The sequence below is a fragment of the Podarcis erhardii genome (genome assembly GCF_964252035.2).
Source record: "Podarcis erhardii genome assembly, chromosome: 1".
Classification (NCBI taxonomy): domain Eukaryota; kingdom Metazoa; phylum Chordata; class Lepidosauria; order Squamata; family Lacertidae; genus Podarcis; species Podarcis erhardii.
This window is the reverse complement of record NC_138497.1, coordinates 135086042-135110769: the sequence shown is the minus strand read 5'-3', so window position 1 is coordinate 135110769 and position 24728 is coordinate 135086042. Positions and strand designations below refer to the sequence as shown.

Genomic DNA, 24728 nt, shown 5'->3' with positions numbered 1-24728 from the left:
AGAACGAATTAAGTTCGTAACCAGAGGTACCACTGTAACTAGCAAGGAATTCCTGGTGTTTGGGAATTCAAAGAAACTAACAGCAGCCCTCACTGACAATAAATGCAATTCTGAAAGGTTCAGTCTGCTAGCTTGATTCAACATGTCATCCAACGGTATTCAAACATAACAAAACAAAACTCTGTTCCTTGATCTCAGGAACTACTGTGCCAAATTTAGTTACAATATCTTAAGAGGTGTCCAAGCGAACAATTTATTTTTGAAAATATAATGTAGAAATAAATTTATTTTTGAAAAATTGTTGATACACATATGTATTATTAATTAAAATCCTTAAATATTTCTCAGAAACACATATATCAACATCCCTCCATATTTTACCTGCTCCAGCTCCTCCTTCCAATGCATTTCTTGACACACACTAATTTCCTTTAATTTTGTATTTTCTCTCCTCAATTCTTCTATGTCTTTTTGGGTCTCAACCTGAAGAACACAAAGTTTAGCTTTGTACTCATTTTCTAGTGCCAAGCATTGCTCAGCCACTTCCATTTCTACTTGACGCGCAGCATCTTGAGCACTTTGTAGACCAAGTTTAGCAATTTCTGAAAATAATAAAAGTTTAAAATATTTTTCATCAGTTTTCATAATTGCAACAAAATACTGAACAAGGCAAATTTAGTGTTTCATTGCTATAATCTTAAGTTTACATTAGAATGTTAACACTATTAGAAGACGAGGTATATGAAGACGAGCAGCAAAGTCATTCCTCGGGGAATGTGCAGGCGACCTTGGAACGGACAGATCACGGAAGAACCCCGACCAAACCTAAGAGGAGGCGGGTAGTGGTGATAGGGGATTCCCTACTGAGGGGAACAGAAGCAGTGATCTGTGGGCCTGACAAGATGTCTCGGGAAGTGTGCTGTCTCCCCGGGGCTAAGATCCAAGATGTAACTGAACGACTACAAGGAATCATAAAACCCACTGACAAATACCCCTTCCACTTGGTTCATGTGGGAACCAATGACACTGCAAGCAATAGCCTCCAGAAGATCAAAAGAGACTATGAGGCTCTGGGCAGGAAATTGAAGCAATTAAATGCACAAATTGTCATCTCATCTGTCCTCCCAGTTGAACGACGTGGCCAAGGGAGAGAGAGAGAAATAGTGGAAGTGAACAGCTGGCTTTGCAAATGGTGTAAACAGGAACGGTTTGGATTCTTAGATCACGGACTGCAGTTTCTTGAAGATGGACTTCTGGCAAGCGATGGGCTGCACCTCACAATGGTTGGGAGGAATGTTTTTGCCAAAAATCTCAGAAACCTCATCAGGAGGGCTTTAAACTGACTAATGTGGGGGAGGAAGACAGTGCTCCTGAAGGTAGGAATCTATCAATTGATGAAGATGATCATCCAAATGTCATAGACCAAATGGAGCAAACAGCACGCAGACCTAGTGGTGGGAGGAAAAAAATCCTTAAATAAGAGACACGGGGGAATGATTAATGGACTTCAATGCCTGTACACTAATGCGCAAAGCATGGGTAATAAACAAGATGAGCTTGAGCTCTTGGTACAGCAAACTAAATATGACATAATAGGCATCACTGAAACCTGGTGGGATAAGTCCCACGACTGGAATGTAATAATGGAGGGTTACAATCTATTTCAGAGAAACAGACCAGACAAGAAAGGAGGAGGAGTGGCGTTATATGTCAGGGATGTGTATACCTGTGAAGAGATCCAAGATTTAGAACCTCAAAGCCAAAGTGAGAGCATTTGGGTCAAAATTAAGGGAGAGATGAATAACAGGGACCTCATTGTGGGAGTTTACTATAGATCCCCAAGCCAAACGGAGGACATAGATGATGCCTTCCTGGAACAGATGGCCAAGCATGCAAAAGGAAGGGAGATAGTAGTAATGGGGGACTTCAATTACCCGGATATTTGCTGGATGTCAAACTCAGCCAAGAGCATAAGGTCAAACAGATTCCTCACTGGCCTTGCAGACAACTTCATTGTCCAGAAAGTGGGAGAAGCAACAAGAGGAACAGCCATTTTAGATCTGGTCCTAACCAATGTTGATGACCTGGTTAGTGGGGTAGAAGTGGAAGGATCATTAGGCGCGAGTGATCATGCTCTTCTAAAGTTTACTATACAGTGGAAAGGAGCAGCCAAGCATACTAGGACTCAATTTCTTGACTTTAAGAAAGCCGACTTCATAAAACTTAGGGAAGTGCTGGGTGAGATCCCATGGACAGTAATACTAAAAGAAAGGGAGTTCATGATGGCTGGGAGTTTGTTAAGAGGGAGATAGTAAAAGCACAACTTCAGGCAATACCAATGAGACGGAAACATGGAAGGTGCCTAAAGAAGCCAGGGTGGCTATGTAAAGAACTTTTAACTGAGTTAAGATTAAAAAAAGGATGTGTACAAAAAATGGAAAAGGGGGGAAACCACCAAAGAGGAATTCAAACAAATAGCCAGCATGTGTAGACACAAAGTCAGAAAAGCTAAAGCACAGAATGAACTCAGGCTTGCTAGAGAGGTTAAAAGCAACAAAAAAGGCTTTTATGGGTATGTTCGTAGCAAAAGGAAGAACAAAGAAACAGTAGGGTCACTCAGAGGAGAAGATGGTGAAATGCAAACAGGGGACACAGAAAGGGCTGAACTCCTCAATGCCTTCTTTGCCTCAGTCTTCTCCGATAAAGAAAACAATGCCCGACCTGAAGAATTTGGAGCAAATGATTCAGCAGAGGAAACACAGCCCAGAATAACTAAGGAGATAGTACAAGAATACTTGGCTAGTTTAGATGTATTCAAGTCTCCAGGGCCAGATGAACTGCATCCAAGAGTATTAAAAGAACTGGCAGATGTGATCTCAGAACCACGGGCAGTCATCTTTGAGAATTCCTGGAGAACAGGCGAAGTCCCGGCAGACTGGAGGAGGGCAAATGTTGTCCCTATTTTCAAAAAGGGGAAAAGAGAGGACCCAAATAATTACCACCCAGTCAGTCTGACATCAATACCAGGGAAGATTCTGGAGCAGATCATTAAGCAAACAGTTTGTGAGCACCTAGAAAGGAATACTGTGATCACCAATAGTCAGCATGGATTTCTGAAAAATAAGTCATGTCAGACTAACCTGATCTCGTTTTTTGACAGAATTACAAGCCTGGTAGATGAAGGGAACGCAGTGGATGTAGCCTACCTTGATTTCAGCAAGGCATTTGACAAGGTGCCCCATGATATTCTTGTAAAGAAGCTGGGTAAAATGCGGACTTGACTATGCTACCACTCAGTGGATTTGTAACTGGCTGACTGACCGAACCCAAAGGGTGCTCATCAATGGTTCCTCTTCATCCTGGAGAAGAGTGACTAGTGGGGTGCCACAGGGTTCTGTCTTGGGCCCGGTCTTATTCAACATCTTTATCAACGACTTGGATGATGGACTCAAGGGCATCCTGATCAAATTTGCAGATGACACCAAACTGGGAGGGGTGGCTAACACCCCAGAGGAGAGGATCACACTTCAAAACGACCTTGACAGATTAGAGAACTGGGCCAAAACAAACAAGATGAATTTTAACAGGGAGAAATGTAAAGTATTGCACTTGGGCAAAAAAAATGAGAGGCACAAATACAAGATGGGTGACACCTGGCTTGAGAGCAGTACATGTGAAAAGGATCTAGGAGTCTTGGTTGACCACAAACTTGACATGAGCCAACAGTGTGACACGGCAGATCTAAAAAAGCCAATGCAATTCTGGGCTGCATCAATAGGAGTATAGCATCTAGATCAAGGGAAGTAATAGTGCCACTGTATTCTGCTCTGGTCAGACCTCACCTGGAGTACTGTGTCCAGTTCTGGGCACCACAGTTCAAGAAGGACACGGACAAACTGGAACGTGTCCAGAGGAGGGCAACCAAAATGGTCAAAGGCCTGGAAACGATGCCTTATGAGGAACGGCTAAGGGAGCTGGGCATGTTTAGCCTGGAGAAGAGGAGGTTAAGGGGTGATATGATAGCCATGTTCAAATATATAAAAGGATGTCACATAGAGGAGGGAGAAAGGTTGTTTTCTGCTGCTCCAGAGAAGCGGACACGGAGCAATGGTTCCAAACTACAAGAAAGAAGATTCCACCTAAACATGAGGAAGAACTTCCTGACAGTAAGAGCTGTTCGACAGTGGAATTTGCTGCCAAGGAGTGTGGTGGAGTCTCCTTCTTTGGAGGTCTTTAAGCAGAGGCTTGACAACCCTATGTCAGGAGTGCTCTGATGGTGTTTCCTGCTTGGCAGGGGGTTGGACTTGATGGCCCTTGTGGTCTCTTCCAACTCTATGATTCTATGATTCTAAGATTATTAACACTGCTGTTACAGGGGTTCCATTCCTATTTGCAGGGTTGTGTCCCCAGTACTGGGAGGCTGCTCTTCTGGCCCATGGCAGTTATGCTATGTGATCGCACAGTTCTCTATTTTTTATTAGTTTTTTTAAATAAATTTTTATTAGATTTTACAATTTAATATTCAACACATTTACCATATAAAAGAGAAAAAAGAAAAGAAAACGAAAACTCCCCCCCACGTCATGACGTCCTTCAACTTCCACTTCTTTAAATATTTGCTACTTCTGCTTAATTTTTGTCTTATTTTTCTGCTTTTAGCTAAATGCTCTTATATTCATATCATTTTTATACCAAATTTTCTTTCAAGTTACATCTTACACTTGATTAATTTCCATATTGTTGTTTCTTAACCTTTACACTTGTTTTCTTACTTGTGTTTACTCAAACCCTGCTAGTGAGCCCATTTCTTTACAATATTTCTGTAGATACAACATGAACAGTTCCCAGTCTTTTTTAAAGTCTTCATTGTCATCGTCTCTGAGTCTTCCTGTGAGTTCTGCCATTTCTGCATATTCCATAAGTTTGATTTGCTGTTCTTCTTTTGTTGGTATCTTGTCATCTTTCCATTTTTGAACTAGTAGAATCCTAGCTGCCATTGTAGAATACATGAATAACTTCTTCCGCTCTTTTGGCAATTCCTGTCCTACAATGCCTACCAAAAAAAGCTTCTGCTTTTTTAACAAAAGCTATTTTAAGCATCTGCACAGGTCTCTATTTTGTCCCCAGCTATATGAAGCCTTTGGGAGCAGCCACTAGGAGTGAGTTTGAGGTCAAGGTGTAATCAATATGCTGATGATACCCAGCTCTATTTCTCTGTTACATCTGATTCAGGAGAGATGGTGAAGGACCCGGACAGGTGCCTGCATGCAGTGGTGGACTAATGAAGGCTAATAAGTTGAGTATGAATCCTGGGGAGGCAGCGCCTTTGTGGGCAAATGGTTCTCAGATCCAGGAGACAGGCGAGGTGACTGCATTCCCTCTGAAGGAGCAGGTCCGTTGTTTGGGGGAACTCCTCGAACCATCCTTATCAACTGACACATAGGTGGCCTCGGAGTGCCTTGTATTAGTTTCACAGGGTAAATCAACTAAACCCATTCTTAGAAAGTGATAGCCTGAGCACTGTAGTAAAGCAATGTATTTCACTGGTTTAGAACACAGAGCTAGCATTTTCCATATAAATGTAATTTTGGAAATTAAAATTTCACATGTTATTCTTATGACCTGCAACTGCTTACCTCTGAGGTGCTCTTCTGACATTTTGGCACGGAGCTGTTCAAGACTTAAACTATGTTTTCTTTTCAGCTGCTCCATTTCAGAAGTGAATCTATCTGAAAGATCCATCCTCATTTTCTTTAGGCTCTCTTCATACTGAAGTGTGAGGGAAGACCTTAGTAACTCTACCTCACTTCTGTGTTTATCATCCAAATGCAACCGCAAACAAGAGAGTTCTTCCTGAAGCCAACATGCAGAAGAAAAACACTGGTAAGATTTATGAAACATATCCATTTTAAATTTTCCATGCAAAACACTTGTTTTACTAAACTATACTTCACAAGAAGAAAAGGCTAAGAAGTAAATCTTGCACAAATCCGAAGTGGAGCCCCTAGGATGGCGCCTTGTACACCTCCTTCCAGCAACTCCTGCAGCCAAGCTGGTGCCAAATGTTTTGCTCTGCTTTCTTTTGGCCCACATCAGTGACGCCAAGAGAGGGATCTTGTCGTCTAGACAGCCTAGAACCTCCATACACACTGCCCAGGCTTGTGCCCCGAGGAGGTTACTTTGGTGCTGCTAATGCAGCAGTTAGACTTCATCCCAGAGGTGCACTCCATTGTCTCTTGAGACAGGTGCCAACAACTAAAATTAGCACAAGCAGTTTACACGGAGCTAATTGTTCACAGCCCTTTGGCGGTCATCAGCAATAAAATGCAACAAGTAGCTCTGCCTTAGTTGCTAGTACAGCCACAATCAGGATGGAAAACTGAATGCTAATGTATTAATAAACAGAATTAGAATTGATCATAGGCCATAAGTAGCACTGTTCTTCATGTGCACTGATATCCACTACTGGGTTGCAGCCTTACCCAAGATGGACTGCAACAGCAACACTACTATGCTATGGAGTCTGGTCCATTAGAATGAATGGAACGCCTCACCTTACATCATGGGAGGGCCAGCCCTGGCTATAGACTTCCAAGCCAGACAGAAGACTTGGATGATGCCTTCCTAGAGCAGATAGCCAAACAGACAGCTATTGGAACAAAAACTCTGCCAACAATGTAAGGTCCAACAAATTCCTCAGCTGCCTCATAGACAATTTCATTTCCTGAAGGTGAAGGAAGCTACAAGGGGATCATCTATCTTGTACCTGATTCTCAACAGCAGGGAGGAACTGTTAGACACCTACTTTGCCTCTGTCTTCACCAAAAAAAAAAAAAAAAAGCAGTGCCCAACCTGGTGATAACAGAATAAATAGTGCAAGGAGAGAGCTGCAGCCCAAGATAGGAAAAGAGGTGGTAAGGGAACACCTAGCTACTTTAAATGAACTTAAAACTCCAGGGCCTGAGGAGCTTCACTGAAGGGTACTAAAGGAGTTTGAGGATGTAATCTCAGAGACTCTAATCTTTGAGAATTCTTGGAGAACAGGTGAAGTCCCTGCAGACTGGAGGCAGGCAAATGTTATCCCCATCTTCAAAAGGGAGAGAAGAGAGAAGACCCAGGTAACTACTGACCAGTGAGCTTGACATCGATACCAGGAAAGGTCCTAGAACAAATAATGCAACAGTTGGTCTGTGGGCACTTAAGAAAGGATGTGGTGATTACTAAGACACAGCCTGGGTTTCCCAAAATCCCAGTCATGTCAGACAAATCTCATTTCTCTTTTTGATGGAGTTAAAAACTTGGTGGATTGGGGGAATGCTGTGGACATAGCGTATCTTGATTTCAGTGAAGCTTCTGGCGAAGTCCCCTATGATATTCTTGTGAAGAAGCTGTTAAAATGTGGGTTGATTGAGATAACTGTTAGGTGGATTTGTAGCTGGATGACTGACCAAACCCAAAGGGTGCTCATTAATGGTGCTTCATCATCCTGGACAAAAGTGGGGTTCTTTCCTAGGCACATTGTTGTTCAATGTTTTCATAAATGACTTGGATAAAGGAATTGAGGGGATGCTCATCAAACTTGCAGACGACACCAAACTGGTAGGAGCAGCTAATGCTGCAGAAGAGAGAACTGGGATTCCAAATGGCCTTAATAGATTGGAGAACTGAGCCCAAACTAACAAGATGAATTTCAATAGGGAAAAATCTAAGGTTCTGCACTTAGAAAGAAGAGCCAGCTGCACAAATATAAGATGGGGACACCTGCCTTACTAGCAGTACGTGTGAAAAGGATCTAGGGGTCTTAGTAGACAAGCTTAACGTGAGACAACAGTGTGATTCAGCAATCTCAAATGTAATCTCAAAGCCTCTGTCTATAATCTTAAAAGGTTTCACCCTCTGGCCTGAAGACAGACATTTCTGCATTCCATAGCCTAGACTGGTAAGATGGGGGGCGGGGGGAGGCAGTTGTTTCCCTAAGCACATGGGAAGGCACTCATGACGATTCTGGCTTGGTTCTACAGGCTTTGCTGTGGTGGCAACTGGTTCAGTTGTCTCCTTCTGGCAGCGGCAGGATCAGTTGTCATTCAATACCAGTATCAGGCTTGGAGGCGGAACCCAATCTGGAACCTTAGCTCACTGTAGTGACTGCTAAACTTACTCCAGACCAGAGCTTTCCAAACTATGTGCTGCAACACGTTCGTGTGTCAGCTGCAGGTTGTAGGTGTGTCATGCGAATGCTCCCCACGCTCCTCCCAGGTCTGGAAAGGAGTTAGTTTAACCTCCGGTTTGCTAGCAAAACTGAATTCCTGTGTCACAAAAAGATGCATGTCTAAAAAGCGTGTCACCAACATGTAGAGTTTGGGAAGCTCTGCTCTAGACTATCCACTACAGCAGGATAGCTCAATGTACATCCCAAGGGCTGCATGCTGCCCTTAAGGCCTTTTTTGGTGGCCCTCAGCAACAATCCCCAGAACAGCACATGGAGTTGGGGGGTGGGTCATTTTGTCCGGCAAGCCAAATATGCCTTTTTATTACTAGCTAGTAATTTACCTTGTGGCGTTCCAGTTGCTGAGTTAGCTGCTCAAATAGATCGTGTCTCTCCTTTTCGGTCATCTCTTCTAAAAATATGGCAGATGAACTGTATGGGGGGAAATTTCAAAAGAGTAAGTAACATGGTCTTAACAACTTTAATAAAGTAATGTTTTATTATAGCATTACTTTATTATAACATTACATATATGCTTTACTATATTATAATTTAATAAAGCAATAACTTTAATAAAGTAATAAAGCAGTTTTCAGTATCTTTAACAATGGGTATGTTTAGCATGAAGAAGAGATTTATAGATTATTAGGCAATATGATAGCCTCCTTCATATATTCAAATGACTATCATATAAGATGCTGGAGCACATTTGTTTTTAACTGCTCCAGAGTAGGACCCAAAGTAAGGGGTTCACACTACAAGAAAGAGGATTTCACTGAAATATTCGGAAGACCCTAACGGTATAAGCTGTGGTGGAACAGAATGCCTCAGAAAGTGATGAACTCTCCCACATTCTATGTTTTAAAGGAGAGGTTGGATGGCCACCTATGAGGAATACAATAGCAGTGGATTTCCTGCAGCAGCAAACAGTCGGACTAGATTACCCAGCTTCATCATTCTATGTTATGAACTGTAAATTTGGGGGTGATTTAAAGTCACACAGAAGCAACCATGGTAATATAATCATGTAAGAAAATGTTAGCATGAAGTAGTATTCAATTCTACAACCACGGATTCTCTTTTTTCAGTTACCACAATCATGAGATTAAGATTCCTGTATCCATATGCAAGCCAGTTCACACTTCACTTAACTCTATCACACTAGTTATAAACCTCAGGGTTCCCCACCACCACATCATTAAGAGTTGTGGTGTGCATCTCTCTCTCTCTCAGATCTTTTCTAATTGGTTGCAATTAGGATCTAGAGCTCACGTAGGTGAAAGCCATCTTAGTAGATTTTGCTACAGGAGAAGCATTTTCCACTGTTCAGCAGCCAGGCCTGCCATGATGCTACAGTCTGGATAATGCAGCTCAGGCCTTCCCAAATGTTCCCCAGACAGGGAAGGGCCAGGCACAGACAGGTCCACACATTGAAGGTTCCAGCCTTCACAGAGGTGCATGGCTAATCCACAGAAATTCACAGCACCATGTTGCTTTGCATTGCCCATGAAAATAGTAAAATAACTGTTTTAGCTGCTTTCCATGTTCTCTCTAGCTGTAGCTGCTTTGGTGTGGGAAGAAACAGCTGTTTGGGACTCTGGAGTCATTCAGGATTTTACCTTAAATAAATCTTAAATTCGAATTAAATATACAAATCCCACAAAAGCTATTATCAGCTTTTGTCAACAGGCTCTCTCTTTAGTTTGTAAGCATTTAGGATACCTAAAATTTCCACTGGAAGTATAGCATGAGGTAGTGAATTTTCCTTAAACCACACCCACCCACTGAACCCGCCTATCAACTGAACTCCCTAGTGGCATCAGCTGAGAGGCTGGAGGACAGGGTGTAATCTTACACTGACTGCACTCCACCATGTTCCCAGTAAGAAACATCAACCATGTTTCCTAAGCCACCCTCAACTTGAAGCAGCTGCAGACAGATCATAAGCATTCACTAGAATCAATACAAACAAAAACAGTATATGAAAGACACTGTCAGCTTGCCTCTTGAAAAAAATAATCTAAATCAGGATTAGCAAAGGATTCCCATTCTCCAAGTGGTTTGAACTAACCAATATTTTACAAGTCACTCACAGAATGCAAGACAGAGCTTGTGAAAACCAACTTATGTAACTAATGTCTGCCTGGTAATAAATATAAGCATTGGTAACAAATAATAGCTTTTCCAGAGACAAAACATGAGGGCAAGCAATTGCACAACACTTCCTTGAAAGGCTGGTCAGGGACAGGGTCTCTTCAAAAAGGGGACTCTTCAAAACAACATTAACTCTTTAAAAAAAAAATGGATACATGACAATCAAGCTAACCCAATCCTAGCTGTGACAAACAGAAATCTAGTGCATCCTACAGCTGCTAGATGCTCCTATGAGTATCAAAGTGTGGTAGTAAAAACGGTTCTCCCCTAGCCAGGAGCACTAGTCAAGACGAGGGCTTCAGGAGTTCTCCAACATGACCACCTGTCCAGACTGCCAGAGGAAACTACAGTTACAAATACAGTAGTACCTGGGTTTAAGAACAGCTTAGTTTATGAACAACTTGGATTAAGAATACTGCAAACCCAGAAGTAGGTGTTTTGGTTTGTGAACTGTGTGGTGCAAGCAGAACATGTTCTGCTTCCTGTTGAGTGTGTTCCATTTGTAAATTGAGTCCCCCACTGCTGTGGGAAAGCACACCTAGGTTTAAGAATGCTTTTGTTTAAGAATGGACTTCCAGAACCGATTAAGTTTGTAAACTAAGGTACCAATGTAGTTTTCATTACTAGGTATTACATTCTTAATAATCAACTCTTTAAAAATCTGGTGCTACAGATCAAGTTACTAAATTATTAGCATTACCCAAATTCCACATGTAGATCTTGGCTGTTCTCCACCTCTAATAGGGAATAATCTTTCATTTCCCGCAGCCTCTGATGCAGCATTGTTAATTCTTCTCTGTAGTTTTCTTCCACAGACTTTAATTTCTGTTCAAAATAAAGTCTTAATTGTTCCAGTTCATTTTCATGTTCACTTTTTTTTTTATCCCATTTAAGTTGAAAATCCTTCTTCAAGTATTCCATTTCTTCCATGTGTGAAGTGCGAGCAAGCAGCTGTTCTTTCAACTCTGGTGAAAGACCAAGATAATACTCTCTTATTTCAATACAGTATATTAAAATAAAACAAGCTTCTCAAGAACTACAACACACACAGGACAACGCTTTTAAGAAGACTAGGCTTATGCCTAAACAGCATACCTCAAGTGGAAAATGGAGGAAATAATAATAATAATTCAAGAGCTACTATATAAATACAAATCACTGAGTTAATGTTTCAAATTAATTGTTAAGATTCATAATGAATGGCATCAAGATTATTTGTGCCATAAATTTAGCCTGCATGTTATATTTTGTGTAGACCTGAAATAATAAAAATATTTTTAGAAACTTAATATTATTTTTGAACAGGATAAAATGTAAATTATGTCAATCCTCAAATCTGAGAAATTAACCTAAAATCCTGAAATTAAAACTGAGAGTTTCACAAACATGTGTTAACAGTTCCTCAGCTAATTAGTCATTAAGAGTATAAAATATTGTTCCTTTATATGTCATAACTTAATAGCGTAAAATAAAATGCTTCACTGAATGATAGAGAATCAGACCCTAAAATTTAAAAATGAACAGAAAGCAAGTTACAGGTTACAATGATTCTATGTCAAATCCTCAAACGTACCACTTAATTCTTGGCGACTTGTCCGAGCACTATCCAGTTGAGACCAAAGTCCTTTGATTTCTTCTTCTGACTCTGCCTTTAGTTTTTCTTGCATAGCCATTAGCTTTTCCATCTACAAGAGGTTCAATGAGTTAGTACACCTACAAATTTTAATTTTATAAAAAGAGTTTTCAAAATCTTCTAGACCAGGAGTGACGGGATTTTTGGCCAATTTCTGGCTCCGAATTTCTTAACAGCAGCAAAAATAAAACCACTTTATAATTGTTGTTGAAATATAAGGTAGCTAACCAGTAGTGCATATCTGCGTGAAAGGACTCTTTGCTTTGTTCAATTCTGATAGTTAAAAAAAAAAATTCCTAGGCTTAGAATGTGCTCAGTGGCCGCCTGTTTTTTCATTTTAACTCTACATCTTTTGCAACTGACTGGTAGATTTTGAATGGGATGGGGAACGTTTTTGGCCCCCACCGCACCCCTGACAGATGGACAGGACCACCCACTTGTCAGTCAGCTGATGTCATTATGACATTATCAGGCGATGTGCAGAAAGTTCCAATTTTCTTCAGGGCTTCAGTGTGCCAACTAGTTCATTGTGAGGAACTAGTTTGTACACCTGAACCAAGCAGAATTAAACTCCTTGTGCATCAGCTGATGCATGGAATGTCACTCCTGCTTTCAATAGAGTTCAGGTGCACCAGTGAGTTACTTCTCTTTTTTATTATTGAAACTTTTCAACATACAATACAATAAAAGCCAAACTAACCCAAATAAAAATAGTAAAAACAAGAAAGCAAATGTACATACAAGAAAGAAAGAAAGAAAGAAAGAAGAACACAAAAAGAAACAGTGGGAGGAAGAAAGGAAAATGCAATGCCCTCTTATCAGTTTCCCACTCTGGGAGATCTTCCCTTCTCTGCATCTCACACAGGGTTCTTCATTATCCATCCATCACCTTCCTTTGTGTAGCCTCATTAACTCAGAGTACAGGACATCAAAAAACAGAACAAAACATAAGTATAATAGAGTTTACAGAAGAAAACAAAAGCTAGAAATCATAAAAAATAAAGAGATGAGATAAATAAGGACTTCCAGTTCTCCATCTGCCAATTATGTACATAAAGATTATTCAAAATATTCATTCCAGAATAGTTAGTATCTAGTTGTATTCCAGGATAATGTCCTCAATCTGCTAGGCTTTTTTCCAATCTTCAGTCCCAGACACCACAAGACATTCTTCTTTCCACACAAAAAGTCCCAAAGGGGCTCTTTGATTGTTATTATTGCTAAAGGCCAAAAAAAGTCTTTCTCCAGTCCAGTATAACAACTTTCTCTTCAAGAAATTCCAAGAACTCTTATTGGAGTAATAGTCCATAACTATTTACTTGTATCTTCATTAATTTTGGCCTTGGCCCCGGCCAGGTAGAACGCTCTGTCACAAGAGATCAGGGCCCTGCGGGATCTGACATCTTTCCGCAGGAGCTGTAAGACGAAGTTGTTCCGCCAGGCCTTTGGGCAGGACTCAGCCTGACTCCCCTTCTCTTTTTGTATAAGAACTAGTATGAAAGAGGCCTCCCAGCATTTTCACAGGCCCATATAAGAACAGCGTAAACAGCTGGGCCTGATGAACATTTACTGTTCCCAACCCTAATCCTGCGGAAAGCCATCTAATTAGATTTTAATTTGATCCTGACTTGTTTTTAGGAGGTAATTTATGTTATATATTCTATGTTAGCCGCCCTGAGCCCAGTCTAGGCCGGGGAGGGCAGGATATAAATAAAAGTTTATTATTATTGTTATTAATATTATTATCCAATTCCATATTTTCCAGTCCTATTTCCCCTTGGCTATGCTTTCCCATCTTTAATTTAAAGAAAAAGTCCTTCCATTTCTATTTCTTCCATTCTTTTCCCAAAGATCGCCAGGAGCTTGATGGTGTTTTCTTCTGTGTTCAACTTGTACAGAAGATCCTTTCTCTCTTACGTCTATCATTTCCATCTCCAGATGTTTTTTATTATCTCTATCCATAATTCCACCCCTCTCTTTCAACATCCCAACACCCTCATTTGCCTGTTTCAGTCCTCCAGTCACCTATGTGGAGATCCTCATCTGCTGTTTCCCACTCTGCCATCTCACTCTCATATTCAGGCAGATCTTGATAAACATAAAGAGCCTTGCAAAGAATCAACATAAATATGCTTATTTACCTCCTGCTGTAATGCTTCTTCTTGTTTCTTGCTTTGCTCTTTCATATCTTCCAACTTTTGTTCATATTCAGCCTGCAGCTTTGTCATGGCCAGATCATACTGGTTTTTCAGGATATCATGCTCCACTACAAAATAACATTGTGTTCTGTTATAAAATTTATTTTCTTATCAGCTGTCAAAATGCACACAAAGAATGCACTCTACACCTGAGATATAGCCCTGCTTGTGAGATGACTGCTTCAAACCAGTTTCTGGCATCACAACAGTCCAAACGTCTGAAGAGGTATATAAGGTCAGCAGTGAATTTAAATTCTACTTCATACGTACAATTCTGTTAAGTTTTCTAATAAATTCCACAATCTTTGTAGCGATGTTTCTGACAAAAAAGTATTATAATGTGAAATGTGAAAAGCAATGCCAGATGCTGTACTTTGTCTAAAAGAGGTGACCTTACAATGCAATCCTTAAAAGTTTTATTTTAATTTCAACATTTACCGTATTTTTCACCCTATAGGGCGCACCTAGTTTTTTTGGGTGGGGAATGAAGAAAAAAAATCCCCCCCCAGGTGCGGGGCTGGGGTGGGGGAAGCCCGAGCGTCCCCCGACCCCAGCCCCCAGAACAGGCTGCTATCCGCAAACCTAGGGAGCCTGGCGGGAACTCCCGCCGGGCTCCCCAGGCTTGCAGATATCTGCCCGATATCTGCTCAGCGTGCCCCAGGCTTCGGAATGCAGGCTGCTATCCGCAAGCCTAGGGAGCCCGGCAGGAACTCCCGCCAGGCTCTCCAGGCTTGCGGATAGCAGCCCGATATCTGCTCAGCACGCCCCAGGCTTCGGGATGCAGGCTGCTGTCCGCAAGCCTTGGGAGCCCAGCGGGAAGTCGCGCCGGGCTCCCAAGGCTTGCGGAGAGCTGCCTGAAGCTCAGGGTGAGCCCCGCTGCGCTCCCCAGGTTTCAGACTGCAGGCTGCTATCTGCAAGCCTTGGGAGCCCGGCGGGAAGTCGCGCCGGGCTCCCAAGGCTTGCGGAGAGCTGCCTGAAGCCTGCATTCGCCCCACAGGACGCACATACATTTCCCCTTCATTTTTTGAGGGGAAAAAGTGTGTCCTATAGGGCGAAAAATACGGTATATCCCAACTTTCTTCTATCCCAAGACCCTGTATATGTGGTTCACAAGTGGGCACCCATCCAAGAACTGACCAGACCCAGACCTGCTTAACTTAAACAAGCCAGTAGCCTTGTGTGCCTGTTTACTCACAAGTAAGTCTAACTATGTTCAATAGGGCTTACTACCAGGTAAGGGTGCATAAGACTGCAGCCTTAGTCTCCCAGTAACTGGGAAGCAAAAGAGGAATAGAATTCTGCTATGGAGAGTCTACAATTACAGACTTCCTTTCTTTTGTTCTACATTAAGGAAACTTATCCCAGGACGTGGGTGGCGCTGTGGGTTAAACCACACAGCCTAGGGTTTGCCAATCAGAAGGTCGGCGGTTTGAATCCCCGCGACAGGGTGAGCTCCCGTTGCTCGGTCCCTGCTCCTGCCAACCTAGCAGTACGAAAGCACGTCAAAGTGCAAGTAGATAAATAGATACCACTCCAGTGGGAAGGTAAACGGCGTTTCTGTGCGCTGCTCTGGTTTGCCAAAAGTGGCTTAGTCATGCTGGCCACATGACCCGCAAGCTGTCTTCAGACAAACGCTGGCTCCCTTGGCCTATAGAACAAGATGAGCACCGCAACCCCAGAGTCGTCCGCATCTGGACCTAATGGTCAGGGGTCCCTTTACCTTTTTATCCCAGGTTTACAAGAGTATTAAAAGAAGATAAAAAGAAGTGTAGAAGGGAAAACGTTTAGAATATAAAATATGTTATTTCAGAGTCATTCTGGTGAGCTACAAAAATCAGAGAATGAGAAACAACAAATAAGGACACCTAGAGAGGCTGATACATCAAAGTCATTTTGCTCTGAACAGAAAATCAATGTGAGCGAAAAGAATATGAGATAAAACATAAGACCTGCAAACTACCCCAGCAAGACAAGGGGTGGAAATCCAAAGAGGAGAGAAGATGGAAGTCATCTAAGAAACAGGATAGCATCATGTCACAAAGAGAACAAGATGATAGACATTGTTAAATAAGACTAGCAAAAGACAAAGAAGAACTGAAAACCTTGGTAAATGTGGATTCAGTGTAAAGTGTGATTACAGAGGACCAAGTTATGGGATGGAAACAGCCTTGGTCACCCAGGTAAATAATTCACAAGGGACAATAGACAGAGACCTATTTAACACCATCAACCATGGTATCCTCCTGGTAGCTCTGGTCCTTCCTAGAGGGTTGGCCTCAGATGGATAAGGAGAAACAAGCTGAAGCTTAATTTATTATTTGTAACATTTATATCCCACCTTTCCTCTGCGGAGCTTAAGGTGGTGTACATAGTTTTCCCTCTTTCCATTGTATCCTTAAAAAAAAACCACTAAGTAGATAAGGCTAAGAGACATTGGGAGGAATTCAATGTTGCACAAAAGTGACCGTTCCATTACTATGGCTTCCCGGAGAGAATGATGCCCCCTCGCCTCCTGTGCGTTGTTTTGGGGCTCTTCCAACACATACCACCCTCACCCCCCAGCCACATGAGCCAATTTCAGTGTGGGTGGTGGGAGGAAAGAGGTTAAAAGTTCCATTGTGTAAGTTCTTGTGCAGAGCTTCCACTGATGGGGCTCATTAGTTCACTCCTGCCCAGTGAGCTTTATGACTGAGTGGTGATTTGAATACTTGCTTCCCAGGTCAATTTCCAACACTCTAAATACTACACCAAACTGGTTCTCCAAAGAAGGACTTCCGGGTTGGCGCCATCGCCGAATGGCGGACTCCCTCCGAGCTCCGGAGGGAGCCTGCTCGGCTGGGGCTGGGTTCTACCGCGTCGGCGTCGCGGGGACCCTCAAAAACCATGGGCGCTGAAACCCATGGGCATGGTGACTCGGCGGGCACTGTTTGCGCCCCCCCGACCCGCGAAGGAGCCTTTTTAAAGGCTACGGAGCGGGTGCCGGGGTGTGGTGTGGTGCTATGAGTCCTCTGCTTCCCCTGCCGAGCGAAGCCGCATGCCATTTGGCAGAGAGCGCTGACTTCTTCCATTGAAAATTCGGATTAAAAAGAACAACCCGTGAGTAATTGGAAACTGGGCTTAAAAAGGGAAAAAAAATTAAATTCGGAGCGAGCGGGGGAGGTGCAAAAAGGAAGTCTGTCTCCCCCCTGTCATAGAGGATTTAAAGCAAAGGATTTAACAACTAAGATCGAGTGCTACCTTAGTTTGATAAAGTTACTAATTTCACGATGGAAAATTATAAGACTGGGCTGGAGGAGAAAAGTAGAATGTGAGCTAAAATGCAAAACCCCCCCCCGGGAACCGGGAGCGATCCGCGAGAGCGCCGGGAGAGGAGAAACAGAGGCTTTGACAGCTGTCAAAGGAGCTGTCAAAGCTGAAGAATAAAAAGAGAACTTTGTTATGAGGACTTTGCCGGTTACATTTGTTACAAATTAGATATAAATTGTTTAAAACAAGGAATAACAAGTTACTTTGACTGTTGGGTGTGATCTGGAAGGAAACTGAGTTACTATAATCCCTCTAGAGGGGCTGTGGGACACTACAAGTATTGCTGGCATGGAATTTGAATTGGACTTTTTATCTCCTGGGAAACTGCAGAAATGGAACACTATTTTGTCTACAGAGGTCTCTACACTAAAGGAGACAATAGATTTATCTATTGAAGAATGGAAGGGACTTGACGTAAAGTTTTGTTCCTGAATAACAAAGCCTCTGTAGGGGATTTAGAAGCTTTTGGAATTGGAACATTTTTGCAGGAGAGCAGGAAAAGAAACTAGAGGAAAGTGAGGAGAGAGAATAATAAGAACAACATGAACAACAAGAATTGGATAAAGCTGGAAGTGGGGACATTTGGGACATCCAGATTTGAAAGGTCTAAAGAAACAAAATTTGAGTTTTTACTCTTAAATACAGAGATCTGGATGGAAAAAATGGACCTTTTTGAGATAGAGTTTTTCCAAGATTGGACGCTCGAAACTAAAGATAAAGATGATCAAAAAGACGGCAAAGACTATTAAAAAGACGGCAAAGTGGACTTGTGAAGGATTTCGGCCTAGATGTGGGATCTCCAGGATGACAACAGGCATTGATGGACATTGGGGAACGCAACCGGGAAAGGGGGGAGGGAAATTTGGAATCCAAAGGGTGTTAAATTATACTTTATTCTTTTTTCTATTTTCTTTTATTTTAATCTGTTTTGCATATTAAAGAGGGGATCTTGTGGAAAGGAGCGGGGTCGATTTTAGGGGATGGAAAAACATTTTTAACATTGGGTTAATGGTAATAAGTTTAAAATTTGGGGTAAGAATTTGTTGAATCTATTTGAAGGAATTGGAATACAAGAGGGGGTGGGGTGGGGAAGTCCTGGAAAGATGCTAATGAAAATAAGGTTATAAAATGGATGCTTTATTTTTTTTCTTTTTTCTGTTATATTTGTAATTGTTCAATAAATATTATTTAAAAAAAAATACGTTACTCTGGGGAAAAAACAAACAAACAAACTGGTTCTCCAAAGAAGATGGACTTTCTGCACATGAGAGAACCATTAACTCTGGGAAGAGGTGTTCAACTTCTGCTTCAAGGAGCTGCACACCCCTGAATGATCACATTCATAGTTCAGGGGCACTAAATGCTTCATTGCTGACTGGGGAGGCTGAGGTGGCGAGGAGTGCTTTTTACCAGCTTAGACAGGTACACCAACTGTAATCCTACCCAGTAAATAAGTAATCCATTCACTTCTCACAGACTGGATTACTAAATGCACTTTACAAAGAGTTGCCTTTGAAGATGGTCCGGAATCGTCATATGGTACAGAATATGGTCACCTCGTTATTGGTGAAAGCCAGGCAGTCACAATATGTTACCCTGATTTTTGGATCAGATGTACTGTTTACAACTGCACTTCTGGATCTAATTCAGGGTGCCAGTTATTACCATTAAAACCCTGACTGGCTTGGAACAAGATTATTTAAAGGACCACTTGTATGCAGGGCTTTTTTTCAGCTATAATTTCATTAAATAAAGAAATCGTGAGAGTTGGATGACAGAAATGATGTCAGTACTGCTAATCTATACTTTAAAGAAGTCTAGAGGTATATAAAATACAAAGAAGGATAGAGGGTAGTCACAGACTTTTGGAAGGTGGAGAAGACTTAGATATGAACTGAAGTGCACAGTCTGGCTTCGCAGACCTCTAGCAGCTGACTAATACTTCCCCTACCTGCCTCTCATTTTTGATAGCAACATACCTCAAGAATTGATGCAGTTGTCATTCTATTGGCAAGAGTGGGAAAGCACCTACTTTTTTAGAGGCAGATGAAATACTGCTTCTTGCACATAAAAGTATATTGCAATGATAATAACTCTTCTCAGAATATAATACCTACTTTCAACCTGCTCTTTTTCAAGAGAAAGACTCTTCAACTTTCTTTTTACTTCTTCAATTTCTGCATTTAGGGTTCTTTCCATCTCATCTAATTCAATCTGATGTTTCACAGATAACTCTTCATGCAAGTTTTTTAAAGTGAGGTCTGTATTTGATGCACATCCTCTTTTAAGATTCTGAAAGAAAATGAAGTCTAACATTGAAAATTGCCACACAGTATCCTGAAAAATACATAATCTTTTAAATTAAAGGAACAATCACTCTTCCGATTTAAATGCTTTTAACTTTAGTTTCTTGTCAGTCCCAGCTGCTACTTGTTGAGCCTTTGCAAAAATAAAGTGGGTTTCCTGGACAGGACCTACCCAATAGCCCATGTGTGTTCAAGCAACTCTTTTTTCAGAAAGAAACTAACATCTCTGCTTTTATCTCATGATCTCTTTAGCAGCTGCCACTTGCTTTCATACAACAGTCAGCAAGAACACTGGATGCCACCACTAGATTAGCCTTTACATTCACTTTTATGATCTTATTTTAAAGATGCATGATCAATAGTTTGTTAGGGCATTTGTATTAGCATGCTTGGATATTTAGCCATGCAAAATGCAAGATAACATCTTGCATTCCTACATTTTAAGAAAGGGAACTTGTGTGTGTGTCTGTGTGTACACACACACACAAACACAGAACAATCTGAGGAACTGTAATGTAAATCAAAGAATTTTCATCATATAAAAATCCAGAAGCTTTAAAAAGAAAATATTTAAACACAATAAATTATACACAATACCTCTAAGAGCTGGGTGTGTATCTTCTCCATTTCCAGAGCTATGTCCTTCTTCTGTTTATCTGAAATATCAAATTTGTTGCCACTGCATAAATTTATTTGGCATGTCAGCTAATATAAATACCAATTTCAAAATATATTTAAAAAAATTATCTACTCTTTAATTTCCACACTTCATATAACCTTCCCCGCATCTTCCTTTGTTCTTAATGGCTCCCCCCCTCGCTTTTGCAAATATTCTGATTTTGCATATTTATGCTTATTAAAATGACTTGCTTTTACATAATTTGCAGAGGGTTTTCTTGTTTTGTAAAAAGCTTTTCTTACAGCACACTTGTCAAAAAGCATTATGTACTTCTAAATTATAGCATTAAATTTTATATTTTATATAATCTCTGTACAGTATTAAATCATTTTCAAAGTATTATCTGCTATGATTAAAATTGACATTTATTTTGCTCTCAAACAGAACTGAATAAAACATCAGAATGTCTGCACTAGTATTCTATGGATTGCAATATTTTGGCTGAAAACTACAAGGTAGCTTACCCATGGCATCTAGATGTTTCACGACCATTTCTTCTTTTTCCTTATCACTCTGTTCTTTAATACGCTCCAGCTCAAAATGGAATTGACCTTGTAGAACTGCTACTTCTTGAGCATGTTTATCGTTGAGCATCTCACGCAACTCCATGAGGGCCGTTTCTTTCTCTTTTCTCAGATTAGTCTGCATCAGTTCCAACTGGGATGTGTGTGTGTTATTTGAACTTAGCCTTAAACCTTCCAGTTTAAGATTATGAAGAGCCTGCAGTCAAGAAAGACAATAATTGAAACCCATAACCCTGCTTGCAATTACAGTGGTACCTCGGGTTACATACGCTTCAGGTTACAGACTCTGCTAACCCAGAAATAGTACCTCGGGTTAAGAACTTTGCTTCAGGATGAGAACAAAAACCGTGCTCCAGTAGCGCGGCAGCAGCAGGAGGCCCCATTAGCTAAAGTGGTGCTTCAGGTTAAGAACAGTTTCAGGTTAAAAACGGATCTCCGGAATAAATTAAGTACTTAACCTGAGGTAACACTGTACTTTGTTTATTACAGTGCAATCCTATGGCTCACTTATGCCAGCTGGACATCCTTTCACCAGGGATGTCACATGGCACTGAATTATGTTGCTACAGGAGCCAGAAAAGGTGAGCATCAAGGAAAAGGGCCAGGCTTAGTTAGTACCCTAATTTCCCTCAAACCTTGATTCCACTTTTAACAATGGGGCAAAGTGATGGTAACAATTGAGGTACTACAAGTTAATGTTAAAGCACCTTTCCCAAATCACAATGATAGTGACTTTTACTAGACAGTAAGGAAGGTATCTTTATTCAGCTTATTAATAATTACCTCTAAGGATGTGGACAGGCTTCAGTGACAAGTGAAACCGATCACCTGTCTCCTGGACCCTTGCCCATTCTGGCTCATAAAAGCGAGCCAGACAAGGCTGGGCAATGAGCTCTGTAGTGGGGTGGTGAATGCTTCCCTCTGAGAGGGAGTCTTCCTGAACCCCCTTAAAGAAGTGGTTATTAAACCGCTTCTTTAAAAAAACCATCTTTAGACCTGGCCATTATGGCCAGTTATCACCCAGTAGTCATTCCTGGGCAAGCTGTTTGAACAGATGGTCGTTGAACAGCTCCAAGCACGCCCAGAAGGTGCAGACCATGTGGATCTCTTCCAATTGGGATTCCAGCCCTATCATGGGACTGAGACCACCTTGGATGCATTGGTCAATAATCTTCGGCAGGCTAGGTTCAGAGGTGTAAGCAGTTTCCTGGTTCTGCTTGATCCCTCAGTCACTTTTGATACCATCAACCATGGTATCCTTTTGGACCATTTAGAGGGATTGGGAGCTGGGGGCACTGTTATGCAATGGTTCCGCTCCTTCACCTGAGCTATGTCCAGAAAGTGGTGTTGAGGGATGAGGATTTGGACACCTGGGCACTTGCTTGTGGAGTTCCTTAGGGCTCCATCATTTCCCTCATCCTTTTTAACATCTATATGAAGCTGCTGGGAGAGGTCATCAGGGGGGTTGGGGCTTGGTGTTCACCAGTATGTTGCTGATACCCAGCTCTACATCCGATTTAAATCAGAAACAGTGAAGGCGGTGAACGTCTTATGTGAGTGTCTAGAGGCAGTTGAAGGATGGATGGTGGCTAACGGATTGAGGTTGAATCCCGATAAGACAGAAATACTGTTTCTGGGGGACAAGACAGCCAGGTGAAGGGGACTTCCTGGTCCTGAATACGGTAACTGTGCCCCTGAAGGACCAGGTCAGCAGCCTGGGAATCATTTTGGATTCACAGCTGTCCATGGAGGCACGGGTCAATTCTGTGTCTAGGGCAGCTGTTTACCAGATCCATCTGATATGCAGGCTGAGACCCTACCTGCCCACAGAATGTCTCATCAGGGTGGTGCATGTTCTAGTTATCTCCCGCTTGGACTACTACAATGCGCTCTACATGGGGCTACCCTTGAAGGTGACTGGGAAACTACAACTAATCCAGAGCACAATTCAAAGTGTTGGTGCTGACCTTTTAAGCCCTAAACGTCCTCGGTCCTGTATACCTGAAGGAGCGTCTCCACCCTCACCGTTCAGCCCGGACACTGAGGTCCAACGCTGAGGGCCTTCTGGCAGTTCCTTCACTGTGAGAAGTGAGGTTACAGGGAACCAGAGGGCCTTCTTGGTAGTGGCACCGGCCCTACAGAATGTCGGCCCAGTATACCCGAAGGAGCATCTCCAGCTAACGCTATTCTGGGTTGTATCAACAGAAGTATGGTGTCCTGATCAAGGGAAGTCATAGTACCACTCTATTCTACCTGGGGTCTTGTGTCCAATTCTGGGGACCTCACTTTAAGAGGCAGGTAACCAAGATGTTCAAGGGTCTAGAAACCAAGCCTTAAGAGAAACGGTTGAGGGAGTTGGTTATGTTTAGCCTGGACAGGAGGACACTGAGAGGAGGTATGCTAGTTATCTTCAAATGCTAAAGGATTGTCACATGGAAGATGGAGCAAGCTTGTTTTCCCCTGCTCCAGAGACTGGAACGGAATCCCTTGGAAAGTGATTGACTCTGCTTCATTGGAAGTTTTTTTATGCAGAGGTTGGATGGTCATCTGTCATGGATGCTTTAGTTGAGATTTCTACATGCAGCAGGTTGGACCAGCTGATCCTCATATTTCCTTACAACTCTGCATTTCTGATTCTATATGCAAATAACTGTGAACATTTGACAGATTATTTTTTTAAAAAATGATATTGGTTTAGGATTCAGTTTATAATCTTCCCTGTGTTCACTTATTTCAAATGACCTATTTCATATGTATTTGCAGCAGCAAAGGACCTTTGAATTATTGCTTTGGTTAATATTGTACCTCTGCTTGCTGCATCTCTTCTTTGTGTGTCGCTTCCATTTTTTGCAGCAACTGTTGTTGCTCCTTTAATTTAGTGTGCAACTCTTTGATTTCTTCCTCATGCTGAACAATTAGTTGACGTATTTCACAATAATGTTCTTGTTCATGAACCTAGGGAGAAGAAAATATCATTAAAGACCTTTCTTAAAGTATAATTAAAGAATGCATCACCATCTGTTCAGAACGCTTAAACAAAAATCGGTGCAGGACAGAACTATTGCAGAGACTTAAGTGAATGCTTATTAGGAGGGCCCGAAGAGCCTTCAACAATCTGCAGTGGCGGGTTGAAGGAGAAAGGTGGCAGAGGAGAGATGAACCTGGGGCGCGCCTCCCCCCGTTGGTCGAGACATGCTGAAAGAGGGCGAACGGCGGACTACAAATCCCGTCAGCCAGCGCGGCCCCAGGGCAGGGAATCATGGGAACTGTAGTCGAACAACAACGCCAAGCTCTTGTGGGCGCCCAGCCTCCGGCCCGCCCGCTGCTGTAAGGCACTCGACCTCAGCGAGAGGCGGGCGCTGGAACTCCGCCGCCCCGCAACGCGGGAGCCCCAGGAGCGCCCCAGCCGGCGCAGCCCCGACCCTCGAGCGGAGAAAAGAAACACCTCCGGGCCGCCGCCGCCACCACCGCCACCGGCCTCTCGCTCCATTTCCACGGCCGGCCGCTGCTCCCCTCAGGCCGCTGCTTCTCAGGCCCGCTTCAACGGCCGCGCAACCGTCGGAGCTGGAAAAAAAACTTTCAGCCAATGGGCTGTCTCGCCCCAAACTCCGCTGTCCAATAGCGAGGCGAGCCCTGAGAGGCGGCTAACCCGCTGTCGCCGCCCGCCGGGCTCCCGTGCTGACGGCAGATTAGCAGCGCCAGTAGCCAATGGGGCCTCGGAT

At 42.4% G+C, this 24728-nt stretch overlaps 1 protein-coding gene across 2 annotated transcripts in view; it reads right to left on the bottom strand.

Moving 5' to 3' along the window:
- Positions 1-24584, bottom strand: part of PCNT (pericentrin) — a 93233-nt gene extending 68649 nt beyond the window's left edge. Inside the window, exons 1-11 of one of the 2 annotated variants that reach the window (XR_014160971.1) lie at positions 24452-24584; positions 23812-23961; positions 20947-21202; positions 20401-20459; positions 19615-19789; positions 14135-14259; positions 11934-12045; positions 11061-11325; positions 8551-8638; positions 5637-5853; positions 382-602 (exon numbers count right to left, since the gene is read on the bottom strand). Coding sequence is in view for 1 of the 2 variants with exons in the window: in XM_081879909.1 (XP_081736035.1) it covers positions 382-602; positions 5637-5853; positions 8551-8638; positions 11061-11325; positions 11934-12045; positions 14135-14259; positions 19615-19789; positions 20401-20459; positions 20947-21202; positions 23812-23961; positions 24452-24496 (1713 nt within the window). In the remaining variant the exon portion in view is untranslated. The remainder of the gene's footprint in view (positions 1-381; positions 603-5636; positions 5854-8550; positions 8639-11060; positions 11326-11933; positions 12046-14134; positions 14260-19614; positions 19790-20400; positions 20460-20946; positions 21203-23811; positions 23962-24451) is intronic. The other variant, XM_081879909.1, reaches the window with a different exon arrangement.
- Positions 24585-24728: the final 144 nt, after the last annotated feature.